This window comes from Pecten maximus, chromosome 16 (assembly GCF_902652985.1).
Source record: "Pecten maximus chromosome 16, xPecMax1.1, whole genome shotgun sequence".
Taxonomy (NCBI): Eukaryota; Metazoa; Mollusca; class Bivalvia; order Pectinida; family Pectinidae; genus Pecten; species Pecten maximus.
Window position 1 is genome coordinate 11,883,810 of NC_047030.1, and position 16,284 is coordinate 11,900,093.

The 16,284-nt window shown below is 34.9% G+C and overlaps 3 protein-coding genes across 3 annotated transcripts; 2 read left to right on the forward strand and 1 right to left on the reverse strand.

The window, feature by feature from the left end:
* Positions 1-322: 322 nt before the first annotated feature.
* Positions 323-2,811, forward strand: LOC117344493. Its single transcript, XM_033907249.1, has 5 exons — positions 323-416; positions 1,157-1,248; positions 1,622-1,681; positions 2,012-2,101; positions 2,362-2,811. Exons 2-5 carry the CDS (start codon positions 1,218-1,220, stop codon positions 2,562-2,564), a joined length of 384 nt encoding a protein of 127 aa, XP_033763140.1. The 5' UTR covers positions 323-416; positions 1,157-1,217; the 3' UTR covers positions 2,565-2,811.
* Positions 2,812-3,932: 1,121 nt separating this feature from the next.
* LOC117344492 (F-box only protein 42-like) lies at positions 3,933-12,727 on the reverse strand. The gene is made up of 8 exons (XM_033907248.1): positions 12,497-12,727; positions 10,422-10,658; positions 9,612-9,715; positions 8,858-9,024; positions 8,429-8,525; positions 7,604-7,660; positions 7,122-7,238; positions 3,933-6,872 (listed from the first exon to the last, which is right to left on the reverse strand). Exons 1-8 carry the CDS (start codon positions 12,681-12,683, stop codon positions 5,973-5,975), a joined length of 1,866 nt encoding a protein of 621 aa, XP_033763139.1. The 5' UTR covers positions 12,684-12,727; the 3' UTR covers positions 3,933-5,972.
* A 173-nt stretch (positions 12,728-12,900) lies between these two features.
* On the forward strand, positions 12,901-14,983 carry LOC117344494 (coiled-coil domain-containing protein 115-like). The gene is made up of 2 exons (XM_033907250.1): positions 12,901-13,050; positions 13,892-14,983. The coding sequence occupies exon 2, from the start codon at positions 13,907-13,909 to the stop codon at positions 14,531-14,533; it is 627 nt and encodes a 208-aa protein (XP_033763141.1). The 5' UTR covers positions 12,901-13,050; positions 13,892-13,906; the 3' UTR covers positions 14,534-14,983.
* Positions 14,984-16,284: the final 1,301 nt, after the last annotated feature.

Consider the following 16,284-nt stretch of genomic DNA (forward strand, 5'->3'; position numbering starts at 1 on the left):
TGAATTTTGAAAAAAATGAAAAAATGAATATGTTTAAAAAAAAAAAAAATTATATATACAAAATGTATATATATGTATGACAGCTGATGCAACTGTTTTTTTTGGTGTTTTTTGATAATGTTTGTTTCAAACAAATAACCCTGACCCACTTTCAAGGTTTGCAGACAATTCATGTGTCTTTTCTTTCAAGTGTTGATGTGGATACTGTACTGCTTTTTAAGTTAAGATTTATTCAGTGTTCCACAATATTTTCGAAAAAAAAATCGATTTCTCAACCATATACGATTCCGTATATCCGTCTCTAAAACCGGCTCTAAAATTCGTAAACACCCGGAAGTAAGTTGGCGCTGTTCTATTTTGAGATTGGGAAATTCCAAGACAGAGGAAGCCTCGAACAGAAAGAAGATTAGGTTTTGGTATGTGTTGTTCGTTATATCACTCTTGTCTGTATGGTTTGATAATTACCGGTTATTTGTATGTTATGTTGAGGGTATTGATTTGTCAGAACTGCCTACAATGTGATGGGATGTGCTATACAGTCACGTTCAAATATTACTTTTCCCGAACAATGATCACAGCAGGACACAGGTACTTGTGGACATGATTATGATATTTCTAATTCAAATGTTTCATTATAGACGAGTAAATTAATTTATAAGGCCGAGGTACGATATTTTTTTCAAATTAAGCATGCGACTGTAATACATTAATTTACTCGTCTGTAATGAAACATTTGAATTAGAAATATCATAATCATGTCCACAAGTACCTGTGACCATGATAACAGGTGAGGTTGAACTTGAAGTTCATATAATAATATTAACCAACTACTGTAGTACGGATAATCTTGTCGGTCTTCATATTACATTGCGCCAGACAAGGTATATGTAATTACAAGATTAACTCCTTGAATAAGAAAATCCAATGCCTATTCTCAGAGAAAAAGGAGATCATAGATCTGTATATAATTATATAGAAATCCTCATTTTACATTACATAAACCTATCACACAATATCATTCAATAGACAGTCACGGTAAAGTCATGTTCAAGTTCATTGGTGATAAAAGGTGCTGGTATCTTGTGTTGTGTAGCATGCTATTGTGAAATTGCTGCAAAGCGAATTATCATATAACATTGATTGATTTGTGTTTTAGACTTTACCATTCAGCGATATATTTTAAGACAACTGAAGACCCCAAATAGACTGCAGTAAAAATGGTGCGAGAAACAAAAACCCTCGGTGAAGGTAAGTAGAAACATGGACATTGAAACAAGTCTGTGGTAAGAAGCTCTGATATACAATTCAATATTCGGAATGCTGACAATCTGTAATTGTGTACAAAACTATAAACTTAAATGTGATAATGTAAATTTTAATGTTAATTTACCTCCATAGTTCATACTACCAATGTATTTTAATGAAGATAAAAATAGTTGTAGAAATCTAGAGCTTGTAGACCGGCTAGTTGTATATGTAATCTGTTGCACTACACTAGAAGTGTTGGCTGTAACGCTGTGTTAGGCACTTCGCCGACTCACCAGTTTAAGGAAAAGGACTATTAAGTATAGAATCTGATCATGATTGACTCAATGATTTGATGTCTTGTTTCCTGTTACAGGTATCCCTGCCACTGCAGATCCAACAGAATTACCTACTGTCAAAAATATAGCAAACATTGGTAAGTATCCTCATACAATCACTTACTGTCAAAAATATAGCAAACATTGGTAAGTATCCCAACACACAATAACCTAATGTCACTTATATAGCAAACAGTGGTAATTAATCCTCCTTCAGAATTACCTACCGCCAAAAGTATCTGTATAAGCCATCGTCTATTGTAAAATATGTACTGTATTGACCATTGACATTTTTTTAAAGTATCAAAAAGAAAGTTATAATAATGTTGCAAAAAATTGTCATTTTTGTTGTGATTTTACAACAAAAATATTGTGAATTGACACATTATTTCATCAGTGAAGAACGAAAAATATGTTTTCTTTTTCAGATTCCACAAGACAATTAACAGACTTAGAGATAGCAGCCATTGTAGAAAAGGTGGCTAGGCTCTCACATAGTCATTTGTTTTTCCATAAAAGTAAGTCAGCTTTTTGTCTAGGATGAGCTACAACTTCTAACAGTAGAAGTAGCAGTTTCCATTAACACAAGTACTAGTGCTTCTTGCATTCATTGATTCTTAGAAATCAAAACATTTACATTTTATAATAAAACTATTAAAACTTTGCATTTATCCCATTTTAACAAACAATAATATTTTTTAAATTGATTTTTAACAAATTTCAGGAGCATGTGACTTTATTCCACAAAGTTTTGATTTACATTCTATTCTTTGTTCAGTGCAAAGTCTCCTAGGCCGTGATGTAGCCCACAAAATTGACACGGAAGGAAAGAGAAAAGAAGAGCAGCGATCGAAAACCTTCTACCACATGATGATGACCTACAGGCGACGGAAACAATTCGGATTGTTGGAGGTGGGGGAGGTGGTGAAGTTGTTACATGAAATGAACATGGAGCAGGTAGCAGAGAGTGTTGAACCTTGACACAGATCCAGGAATGTTCTTTAGTGTGTAATGAATTTCATAAACTGTATAAAACTCATCAGTGTAAACTGATCTTAGTTCTGGATTGTGTTTACCGATCATCAACCATATGTACCTTTAGATTTGAACTGGACATCCAATCATGTTACTATGGCGACAGCTGGTCAGATTATTGTTGGTGGCAAGCAGTTTCTTTTCATGATTTATTAAGAAGTTATACAGCAATAAAATGTCTTTAAATGTGAAATTGTTTTCCAATTGTATTATGGTAGGTTATATATAGAGTGCACATATCCATAGATTGTTTTAAATATTATAACTCCGTCTTTAGATCATCAGATAGTGTAATTGTGTGAAGATCTGAGTGTTCAAATCTAGCCCTCGTTTCCTCTGACCCCGACACCATGTCTGGTGTCGGGGCCAGAGGAAACTCGGGCTAGTTCAAACCCTACCTGGGATGGCATGGGTTTCTTACGAAAGCTGATAATATCCCAGACTATCCAGTTTTATTGTTTTGTCCTTGAATAAGATACTCTACCACTACTGGAGAGCATGCAGCAGGCCTTAGAGTGGTTGTTAATGAGGTAGCCACCTGTTACTACACAAGGAATCTTTTCCTCATTATGACCTAGGCTAATTCAGCAAGCAAATAAAGAACACACATTTAAGCTTTAGTTTCAATACTTGGTCTATACAGTATTAAGGATAGAACAAATCAAAAACTGTAAAATAATGACTCTTGACCTAATATATTTAGAGTTATTGCCCTTGGTTTTTGTTTGAGTTTGCCGTATATTTTCATTTCCTGACCTTGAGGCACTATAGTATGTTCCCATATGTTACGATGGGAGAATGCTGTTCACTTTACAATGCCCTCTTATCTCATGGTTTTTAGCCCCTGATTATCAGAAGTAGGGCTATATGATTTGCCCTTCGTCTGTGAACTGCCGTCTATCCATCCAAAAACAATCCTTGTTCTAGCTTTTTCTCGAGAAGTACAGGATGGATCTTTCTTAAACTTCATATGTGGATTCTGCTGGTCTCTAGTTTCTCTAATTTAGAGTCTGATACGTAACCCAACTTGGATATTGCAGTTTGTTATCGCTCTTTCTTGAGAAGACCTGGAATGTTTTGCTTAAACTTGATGTGGAGGTTCTTTTTTATCCGTTATTGTGCATCATTAATTTTGAGACTGATCCCATAAAGATCATTCTATAGTATTGCTAAGATCCATTTAGGATCTCTTGTTTGATCACATACAACAGTAAACAACCTGACAGAAACTCGCTGGATTTAATAGTAGAATCCAATTTTGATGAGACCTATCACCAGATTTGTATAAAAGAAAAATAAAGAACAACTTTGGAATTAAGTACATGTATCTTTATTAGGAATGTGTTATGAACTTAAGGGCATCACTTTCCAAAATAAGGGCAAGTACAGAAAAATATCAACAAAATAATGGACAGGATGTACTGAGGGATAATAAACATCAACAACAGACATACAAAAAGCCCATTATATTATTGTAAATTAGTGATCATGGTACCATATCAGTGATACATTATTATCTCCCCTTCCTGTGAATTATTAATATTATTACCTCCCCTTACATTATGTTATTTTATATTGATATGTCATTATTTCCCTTACTGTATACATGTACTGTATATATACATTAACTTATCATTTCCTTATATTGTTATAATTGGCATATAATTAATCCCCTTTACCTTTTATTAGTGATATGTAATTATCTCCCTGAACTATATACATGTATTGATATGTTGATATCTCCCCTTCCTGTATATATATATATTATATATTGACATATTTTTTCCCCCATATTGTATGTTATTATTACCTCCCCTTACTTACATTATCATACATAACCATCTCCCCTTATATATTATTTAAACGTTTTCATCTCACCTAACCAGGTACTATTATTAATTTATATTGATATTGTATGTTACCATCCCCCTTACTGTATATGCACATTATGTCTGAATATATAGTGACAAAATTATCTCCCCTTACTGCATGTTATTGATATGTTTTTATCTCCCCTTATTATATATTATTTGCACATAAGTATCCCCCTTAATGTATACAATTGACACATAATTATCTCCCCTATGTTTACAATTAACACATAATTATCTCCCCTTAATGTATACAATTGACACATAATTATCTCCCCTTGCTGTATTATCACTGAAAGGAATATTGACCATCCATATTCATGTAACCAAGAAATAAAATGTGATCAAATGATGATGTCAACAAGGATGAAAACTTACTGTTAGTCACCTTCATTTTGTATGTCAAAACACTAAAACAATACAAAATTCTTCACAAGAATTTATCAGATACATGTACATTCTTAAACAAAAACTCTTTCCATACACCATTTACAACGAATCATAATTAACATTCTTGCTGAATAATTCAACAACACATGATAATTTTTACACAAAGCAGATGACTATTAATTGTAAAATAAAAATAACGAGACAATTTGGCAAATTGCAGCCCCCCACCAGTTATATGCCAAGAATACACAGAAGATGAATTCATGTAAGAATGTTTGACAGGTCCTTTGTATTCAATTATAGCATCAATGTAAATACATTCAGAAACATCACTAATTTCATAAGGCGAAATCAGAGGTTCAATACAATTGAACTCATGCCTTGGAAGTTCCAGTGGCAATTAAAATTTAATGCATTATCAAATTTAATAGGAAATTAAACCTTTTTCACAGCATCTTTCATTTCCGTCTTTACATATCACGGTTCCAAAACTTTCAAAAACTAGGACTAGCTATTGGACACTAAGACTAGATTCATATCTACATAGGTATACAATAATAGATACATGCAGGAAGCAGGACATTATCATATATCTGTGATGATTTCCAGGCACAGGGACCATTGGCAATTAGTCTAGTTAACAACAAAATAACAAATTTTAAAATGGAAACAAAATTTAGCCAAGAAAAGCTTCTTTTTTTCTTCTACCAATCCTAAATTTTAGCACCAGCCCAAACTTTTTATGGTTACTTTCTTAATCCTACATGATTTCTAAATCTTTATTGGTACCAATTACTAGATAAGTGTAAATTGCCACTTTTTGATAGCATTATCCACATCCGTGCATTGGAATTGTTAAAACTTTTAATTAAAGATCATTCAATTTCATTATTTCAGTTTTTCACAGGCTTGGTTTTATCTTCAAGTACATATGTATTACAGGGAATTGCTAGACATTTTAAAACAAATTTCCCTGTGGTTCAGCTAATAACTTTGTTTTAAATAATAAAAAATTGGCCCATTGTGAAATAATTCTGCAGTATGGTCAAGCTATAGCAGTGAAATCTATACGTTGTACAAATAGTTCTTATAGCTATAAATACTGTTTACGAGGAGAAACAATGTAGAGACTGTTGCTAACGACTTGTGGCTTAACGTCCATACCACGCTGCATGGACTGGATGTCTCGCTGAATACCACCAAAAACTATCAGTTCTCCTCGACCTTCAACCATTGAGTAGAATATTGTCTCCTCTGGAGCATTTAAGGAAATGTTTTCATTGATAGGTCGCCATGTGGCCGTCTTGGTCTTGATGACCTCACTAATGTCTAGAACATGTAAATGCATTGTCACACGATTGTCTCGAGAGTTAGCAGTATTACCTCCCCCTACAGATGATGCATTCCCTTGCCCCCTGCCAGATGACGATGATTGTCCAATGCGACTCTCTCGCAATTTTTCCTCAAACTTCCTCAGTGCCTCTAACTGTTTTTGTCTATTTTTCATAGCATTTGGTCGCACTGAAGGCACCCCAGGCCTTAAGCTACTTGTGCCTCCGCATGCTCCTTCCTCAGATGGAAGGTCATCCCCTACCACACTGCCTGAAAAATGTCCTTGACCTTGAAGTCTATTGGGTGACAAGTGACCTCCCATTCCTCTAGAGGACTGATTCGGTTGACCTCTTGACCTTGATGACCTTAGCTGTAAATAGGAGGGATGTTTGAACTCTGGTCTCTGACCTCCCTGACCTCCAGGCATGTTATCCTCACTCTCTGCTCCAGAGCTGTCATCACTGTCGGATACATGCATAGGTCGGGCTCTATTGCGATTATCAGAGGGTGCGTCTTGTGAATTATCTCCCCTTGGAGGGACCCACACTCTATTTCCCCTAAAAGTTTGACGCATGGTGGCCTGATTTTCCCGGATATTTTCCTTGGAGGAGGACTGCAGGGGTTTGCTGGGTTTACTTAGAACCACTATCATATCACCAACCTAAAATAAATATACATATTTGTTACAGATATATTCAATTTAAGTTCAGATGGTGTTCATGCACCATCAAATCATACAAGTGTTGTACAGATGTGTTACTACTAAAATATCTTACTTTACTTTTGGTATATAATCTTAAACACAGTAGGAACAAGTTTAAACACAGTAGGAACAAGTGTTCTACAGTAATAAGGCCGTACCTTACAGACTAGGGTGTGATATTATTCTTTTGCAGTAATAAGGCCGTACCTTACAAGCTGGGTGACACCAAAGTTGAGGAGCTGCATTTTCTGGATGTAATACATGAATCTCTTGCCATTGCCAAGGTTCACAGTCAAGGGAGAGAAGCCAGACATCGCTAAAGATCTGAAAATAGCAGTACAAACAGAATAATTGTTCATCACTTATAATTTCGACCTACTAAGGAGTATATTTGATTTCTGTTACAATTGTATGTACATTTTGTAAAATTTCAACATGCCAGACTGTCTTTGTATTTTCAGGTATACTTTTGATCATCACTGACTATTTCTTCAATAAAATGAATTGACAATACATTTGGTTGGAATATTTTCTAGGCTTCGGTGTGTAATCTACATAATTTAAACTTGATATGAAATAGTATCAACAGCCGCCTGCCAGCTGATTTTAATATTATGGTTTCCATGGTTACATATCGGAGAAGTTGCTACATGTGTTGTTTATTACATATTGAGTATATAATTTAGTACCTGATTAGGTCCACCACATCCCCCGATGATCAGAATATGTGAGTCATCTATGGTCATCTGTAAACAGATAAATCACAACAACAAAAAAATTTTTTTTTTAAAATGCTTAGTAATATATGATGTGCCAGTAATGTTTTCATGTATATTTAACTTATTTTGTTGAGTTAATCACACCATGAACAACCAGGGTTAATTTTAGGTGGTGTCTCCTTGTAGCTGCTGGTGGCTACCTCAGATTCACTGAACAACATATGGGAGACCTGTTGCATGCCATACAGTGCAATTAGGGTAAACTGCATTGTCCAAGGACACAACCACATCAGCAAAGACTGGTCCGTTTCTCAGCTTCTCGAGAAACGCAGATCGCCATTGGTAGGGAAGTGTTGAACCACGTACCGCAGATCTTCACCTGAGGTTGAGTGGCCTATGCTCTAACAGAAATATCACAAACCCCATTATTTTGAAAGGGCATAAATTGTTAATTCATTACCATATATTTTCTCAAAATCACTTCAATTAACCAGTAGAACCAAAATTATACCTAAATTCAATTTTAATTGTAATATTTTGTTATTTGATAAATCATTACCTGGCTGATTTTCATTTGTCACAGTCAAAATGTTGGACCTGTTGAATCATAGTTGTGGGTTTATGAAATAATGATGGTCCGAGGGATTTTATGTTGCTATAATAAGACAGGTTTAAATTAAAGAAGACCTATGTTAGCATCTGCAGATCAATTGGGATTTGTGCCTAAAATTTGAATAATTAACAAACTGGTTTATCTGCATAAATGAACAGGCCACTTGATTCACAACTTTATACCTGTGTTTGGCCATATCTTGGGCTAGGTTTCTTATTTCCAATTTGCTTCTTTTTCCACAGCATTTCAATGAAATCAAACACCCAAACATCATTGGTTCTACAAAGTTAAAACAGTTACAATATAGAATAAAGTATTTTTTGTCCATAAGTCAATCAAAACCTTTACCTTCCAGTACATATTATTGAAATTGTTAAAGGCTCCAGACCTCGATATTGTCTAGTATAATATACTGTACTTCAAAAGTGACAAAATGACAACCAAATTTTGTCAGAGTTATTCTATATAGTCGAAAAATAAAAGTAACATGGCGAGATTAATTCTGATGTACTGGAAGAGAAAACATGAAAAATAACATTAGGTTGCATTTGGAGAACAAAGATGACTTTTATAATTCAGGAAATATAAGTAATATAGATAAAATTGTATACCCAGCTCCTGGAATATGTGAGCCTCCAAACACGACCATGGTGTCCCCGACTACAGAGGCTGAGTGACCAGCTGTTGGCTTAGGACTTGTTGGGGACATGGTGGTGATGTGAAACCACCTGTTTGTCTCTGGTTTGTACATGTGTAGCTCAGAGAAAAACCGGGCAGCCTGGAGAGTAAAGGGACACTTTCAACAACACATTACACCATTACGATTATCTTCAAAATTAATTTGTTGCATTTATGTATGATCTATAAATTACCTATGATGGTGACCCTAGGACCTCATTATGACATCTTTAGATAAATGTATACTATAATAAGGATATAAATGTGATGAAATTTGACACTGGAATGTTACATGTTTCTAGACGGCAGTGCTCCGTCAGCCTTGTCTACTCAAGCTCCAAAAACAGACAATATTGGAAGAAAAATGCTAGATGACAGAATTGTGGGAAGCATAGACTTCATGCATAGAATAGGGGTGATTTGATTTCCCTCATGTACAGATTTTTTTTTTTTGGGGGGGGGGGGGGGGGGGTGGGTCGAATATATCCCATGGCATCAGGATTTGAGATACTCAGCAATCGAAAATGGGAATATTCGAGGTGGTGGGGGTGGAGGGTTGATACAGTAACCATGCAGAGAATGGGCCAGGGTTGTATGTCCATTATTCAGAGAATATTTGGGGAGGGGTTTTAAGTACGAGATCAGGAGTCATAAGAAACAAAGACTATTGGGGATAGTGGTACAGACCTGATGCAGGGGATAAGGAGTAGGATGGCTCCAGCCACCAAAAAGGACTAGGCTGTCTTTGTAGACTGTCATGCTGGAACATGCCTTTGGTGATGGATATGTTCCTGAAATATCGAGCCTTTTTGTTTATACACATATAATTAATTTTCCATTGTTTGTACACAGAATGCGGCTTTCTGATTGGTTGAAAAAAAATGTTCATACCACTATGAAAAAAATTAATCAGAGAATGGTGCGAAAAATGTGACGTCACAATACGACAATTGATGTTGCGTATTGATTTGAGAAAAAGAATCCCATATAAAACCAGTAAAATTGCACATAAAACATGTTTTAAATTAGAAAATTATTTTCAAAAATTAATTATAAGCGTGGAGGTCAATTATTTTTTAGTTTTATAAGGGTATGAAATTTTTTTTTTTTCATACCCCGATGAAACAAAAAAAAATTGACATCAATGCTTAAGTAAATATATAAAGCACCTATCTTTATGTTACACATGTATACAATCTACCAAAACATGATACATTATTAATAATATTAATTATTTATTAAAACTTATTTGATATACAAATGGTATTAGATACGTATAAGACTAACAAATCCATTTTCAGTCATAGTAGGAATTTTCCTTTGACATATATTCCAATATGTTTTGTGATGTTATTGCATGGTACATGTTTAATCAAAATGTGAGTGCCTTTAAGTTATAGGTAGATATATTATAAATTTAATCATTGATTATAATACTCTACCGCTATGAGCCATCAGCATGACTGAAGATGTAACATACGACAATCACATACAAACCTATGGCTAGTGGTCGGACCCACTGTCTTGTTGAAAGGTCAAACCTCCAGAGGTCATTGAAGGTTGTATTTGTGGAAGTGCAGCCACCGAAGATGTAGGCAGATTTGTCATAGTAGCAAGCACAGTGAGAGTAGCGCTCTGTGATGTTGGAGCCAACCTCAGGCAGGATCTCTGTCCAGCTGATCTTACTGTCCCACAAACTATGAAGGAAGTCAAGGTAGATTTGATGCAGCACACCTGAAACATACCAATGTAATTATTACAACGTTACATTAGAACATTAATTATAATTATGTGTAATTTATATATATAATTACATACACAGATAAAATAATGCTGTCTCCCATGATATAAATTGCCATATTTTTCTGGACAGGAGTTAAAGCTGTAGATTATAAATGCTACTGAAGGACACATTACATACATGTACATATGTATGTAGAATGAATCTAGTGTGCCTCGGTTGCTGTGATAGTGACTGCAAACTACCCTGTATGGCTGTGTGTTAGTTATCAATCAGTAGGTTTTGTTTAATCCCTCTCTCAAGATCAAATTTCATTTACATTTGTCATAGTTTTATAGCATTGGTTGTTACATGAATAATATCCAATGATGCCTAGAGGATATTGAACAGTTTCCCGTTTAATATAACATATATTTCACGAGTATGACAGAATATCGATATTTTCACGAGTGTGAAGCACGAGTGAAAAATATTGAAATATTCTGTCATACGAGTGAAATATATGTTATATTTAACGGAATACCATTCAATTTTCTTTTATTGCATTTCATAAACTTAAAAACAAAATCAAAAACATCGTAAAATTGACAGTGTCAAAAAGTGCGGGAATCAGTAATGACATCATCTCTTTGTGACGTTACTCCACATCAGCTTGACGGCGCCATCTTGAAAGGACTGATCGACGAAATTTAAGCATTTTCTGCTGTTATCGGAGAGTCTGTGCACGAATCTGGTCTGAACTACTACTAGTCTGAAAATTTCAGAAATACATCAAAATAACCAATTTATCTATCTCCGCTTCGATTGGAAAATCGACAAGTTTCAACGAGGTGAATACAAAGGTCCGCTCTGATTTGTCAAAAACGGAAAACTGTTATTTTCACTGCAAAATCTTATATTTTCACTGCTCATTGCTGCAGTAAAAATATAAGTTTTATTAGTTTGATAATTTTCTATATTTCACTGGCAAAAATGCAATAAAGGTTTTTTTTTCACATGTGGGATAACATTTTCTCCAAGAAATTCAATTATAGTTTGTCTTCATATAATTATATAACCTAGCTAGCAGAAAGGATATTTCAGCAAATTACTAATTGATAGTAATGTACTATCATTATCAGTATCCATATATATATATAGCAATACATTATATCCAGAGCTGAGGGATCAGGACCCCTGGTAAGCATCACCCGGTAAGCATAGTGTCTGTGTGAATGGGGGCAGGGGTACGGTGTGCTCGATTATGCGTGTGGGTACAATGTCAGAGAGTGAGTGTATGTAAGTCAATTTGATATAATATGTTTATTTTTGTGTAACAGGTCTTTGTATTGTATTATATTAAAAACTGTTGAGACAGAAGAACCACGACCCTTTAATTTATTAGAAACCCGTTCGACATTATTATAAGCGTCATTATACAATAATACATTACATCAAAATAAAACTATGAATGAAAATTAAATAACCTGAGTAAGTTATAATGATGAACCGATTCAGTGAGTACTACAGGGAGAATGTACCGGGATATCTAGATAATGACTCTTCTTTTTATCAATAAATAAATGTATGATTAATGACTCTCATAAAACATTTGAGGTTAAAGGATGTTCCCAACGTTAACGGTCAACCTGATTAATATGCAGTAGTGTGTGTACATGGCATTGAAACCTTCACTAAAGGAACCAAGACAAAATACAACTTATGCATCGTTCAATTTACAAAATATAACCCTCTTAGTTAACCAAAGTAATGTTTATATGTTCACTTGCCATTTTTTTATAATTTAAAACTAGATAAACGAAAGCCGCAGAATGAGTCATTGATGATGTACCTTGAACAAGTCGATGCCATTGGTGGCACACCAGCATCGCCGATTTTAAATCCCGATATGGAGATAAGTATCGAAGTACATATTCTAAAATCTCCTCTGGTAGATCCCTGATATGAACAGATTGTGAATTCGAATCAACATCCATGTTAAGTCGTTCTATGATGGCTTGTGTCGGTGAAATGTCCATGCTGTATGCTCATAATCAAATGTCAGCCGCCATAATGTTTAACCACCGGAAGTGAATATGCCGATATGTCGAAAAATATATATTGAAATAAGAGCGATCTAACTTTATCCTAGTAATATATTCAAAGAGTATAATAAATATCATGCATTGCTGCAAAATATCTTGTTTTGTTATTAGCAATTAAAACTAAATATTACAATAACGACATATACTTTTTGGCATGATATCTAATTTATAAAACGGAGATCGGCAAAGGGGAATCAGCTGACGAAACGTCACATGGCATATTATCAATAGTTATAGTTTATAAACAGTCTGCATGCATAGTGAGGAATAGAACTTTTTATATTTTGATACCAAAAAAGGTGTAAGTATATTTTCGTATATCATTGCTTCTCAATATCTTTTTATTTGAAATATTACTGTAATCGAGTTTTCAATATTTCCGGACTTGCAGAGTACTGTAAGTACTGTATACAGTAATGTATGTGTACAGTACATTGTATACGTAGAAGTTCTAGTCTGAGATACTCTAATGTCATCGTCAGGTTTGTCTGCTATGGGCTACCAAACAATTATATACTAACGTATGCCATTTCAATATACAGAATCAAATAGAAAATCCTAATATTGAAGTTGAGTATACATGTACTTGTAGTGTAATTGGCATATAGAATGAGAACAGTGCTCCAACTCCAAGACTTAGGGACAATGTCTTTAGCCCCCTCATCTCGATTCAGATGTATATTGCATTAAACAAGTGTCGTATAGTGGACTATACATGACGTCTTAAGTAAAAGAAGTTTATACCCTTTGTACATGAGATCCACATGAATTACATGTTTAAATGTTTCATTTTCCACCATTCTTAATTAAAACCTAGAAATGTATCCAATCCTGTGTATAAGGGGGCCGCGATGGCTGAGTGGTTAAGGTGTCCCGACATGTTATCACTTGCCCTCCACCTCTGGGTTGTGAGTTCGAAACCTTGTATGTTGGGCGCTAGTTGCCAGGGTTTTTCTCCGGGTACTCCGGCTTTCCTCTACCTTCAAAACCTGGCACGTCCTTAAATGACCTTGGCTGTTAATAGGACGTTAAACAAAATAAACCAAACCACCTGTGTATCTCCCATATCTAATTTCAAACGGATCCACATGAAAAAAATGGGCAAAGGAATCTTTCAGGTCTTTATTTGTTTCATTTTCCAGGTTTGTCTCAGCTGAATGATGGATTCAAGCAAGGAAATTGAGGAGAAATTAGATGGACTTGTCCTGGAGTTCTTCAGTACGCTGGAAGACCTATACAAGGCTCAGTCATGTCTGAATGAGGAAATGAAAAATGGATTCCTACAAATGTCTCGGGCTCGTTACAACATGGGTGCTAAGGCAATTAGTCAATCACAATATGATGAGCACAAAATGGCAGCATCTGTTAAAGTGGTTATTGATGATGACAACAAAGGAGGCAATGCATTTGTCATCAATAATGTGACTAGATCTGTCAAAAGTGAAATTCCTGAAAAAGACACTGCGGTGGAAACTGTCGGACTAAGAAAACGTAATGTACAAAAATCTGAACAAGATACCGAGGAAAAAGAACCAGCCAATCAGAAGGACAAAAATCCTGGAGAAACAAATATCAGTGTAGATAAAAAAAGGTTACCTGACCCACTGAACTGGTTTGGCGTACTTGTGCCCCAGAGTTTAAGACAAAGCCAAGCTAGTTTTAAACAAGCAGTCGAACAGGCTGTGAACATTGCAAATCTGAAACTAAAAATTGCAGAATTGCGAAAAGATTACATAAATTGTATGGGAATAAAGGTAAAGGAAAAACTGAATGAAGATGATTGATAAACAAAACTACTTTCATATACAAGGTACACACATCTTAAATTGTAGACTTATTACAGGGTAATTATGTGGGAATGAAGTTCAAGGAAAATTGAATGTAGGTTATGATTAATAATCGATGCAAAAATTTTATATAGTATACATAATTAAATTATAGACTTGCTGAAAGATTATCTTAATTAATGAATAGAAATTAAGTCGGAGTGAAAATAAATTTTGGTTAGAAATAATCAATAGTAACCAAAAGAGAATGTTTAAATGAATGCATTTATATCTAGCAAAATGAACTGTTTAGTGTTGATATGTGTAACTAATTTGTAGTCTAGTATATGACACCAGTTTGTTACTGGTATACATGTATATGTTGATTTGTTAACTGATTTGTGTATTTGGGACCTATTTAATAAAAAGAAAATCTTGATGTTCCAGTTCAAGATGAAAGAAAAGCCAGTGGCTCCGAGTTCTAATTATTTCTTTAATTTACCACCATAATTTTCTCTGTCCTGAATCCTGATTTTTAGTGCACCGGTACACTGTACAGTCAAGAGATTTTTGGAATGTTTATGAAATTGTTTTTAAGCTCCATGAAAATTTTCCAGATGTCTTTCCATCCATCCTTATCCTGTCGGGAGCATACTTTTTGTACACAGTTGAGCAAGGGTCATGATAACTTTGGTATGCACATTATTTGATTGAATGCCCACAACCCCCTATTTACAGAGTTATTGCCCTTTGTTAATATTTTGTGTCCAGAGCATGACTGTACATGTATTTTGAATTGGTGCTGATGAAACTTAAAGCTGACATGTACATTAAGTATCAGAATGAGTGAAATATTCCCTTACTTTCATAGCTCGGGCGTAAGTACATTTCAGACCCAAATACATGTAATATGTCAAAACATTCCTTCCTCTTCCAAACTCCATTTTAACATTTTTTACAGACATGTGTCATAAATATAACCTAATAGAAATTCACAGACAGGAAAAGCCCCAAATCAAGTTGTTTTGGGGAGCATTCATCAGTTCCACTGATACTTGTTATTTTAACTTCTATTGCTTAACTTGAACAAGAGGCCCAGGGACCTTAATGATCACCTGAGTTCTGATGTGTCCACATCTCAGCCCTGTGACCTTAAAAGTAGGTCAAGGTCATTTTTTTAACAAACTTGTTAGCCCCTTGCCCCAGCATGCTTATACTGGCCCAAAATCATGATGCTGGGTCTCTCCACACGCATCTGCTTCTGATTAGTATTTATAGAAAAAATATTAGCCACTACTCTCCTACCTTATGCCTGTTGTCTTTCTTGATAATTGAGAAATTGTTTAAAAGATTCGAAGTCATTTGACCCTTGTGGCTGTGAAAGTAGGTAAAGGTCATTCATTTGAACAAACTTTGTTACCATTCATCCCAACATGCTACACTGGCCCAATACCATGGTCCTATGCCTCTTAGTTATTGAGAAGATGTCATTTAAAGATTTTTAGACATTTGACCTGTGACCTTGAGAGTAGGTAAAGGTCATTCATTTTAACAGACTTGGTAGTCCTTCATCCCAACGTACTACTGGTCCAATATCATGACTCTGGGCCTCTTGGTTATTGAAAGCCAAAAATGTAGATTGTTTACGATGGACGATGGGTGACACGATCATCCTACTGTCACATTTGAGTAGAATGAAAACTATGACTCCCTCTATAAAGTAAAGAAAATTATGTAATGGCGATCCTGAAGGTGAAGTATAACATTGT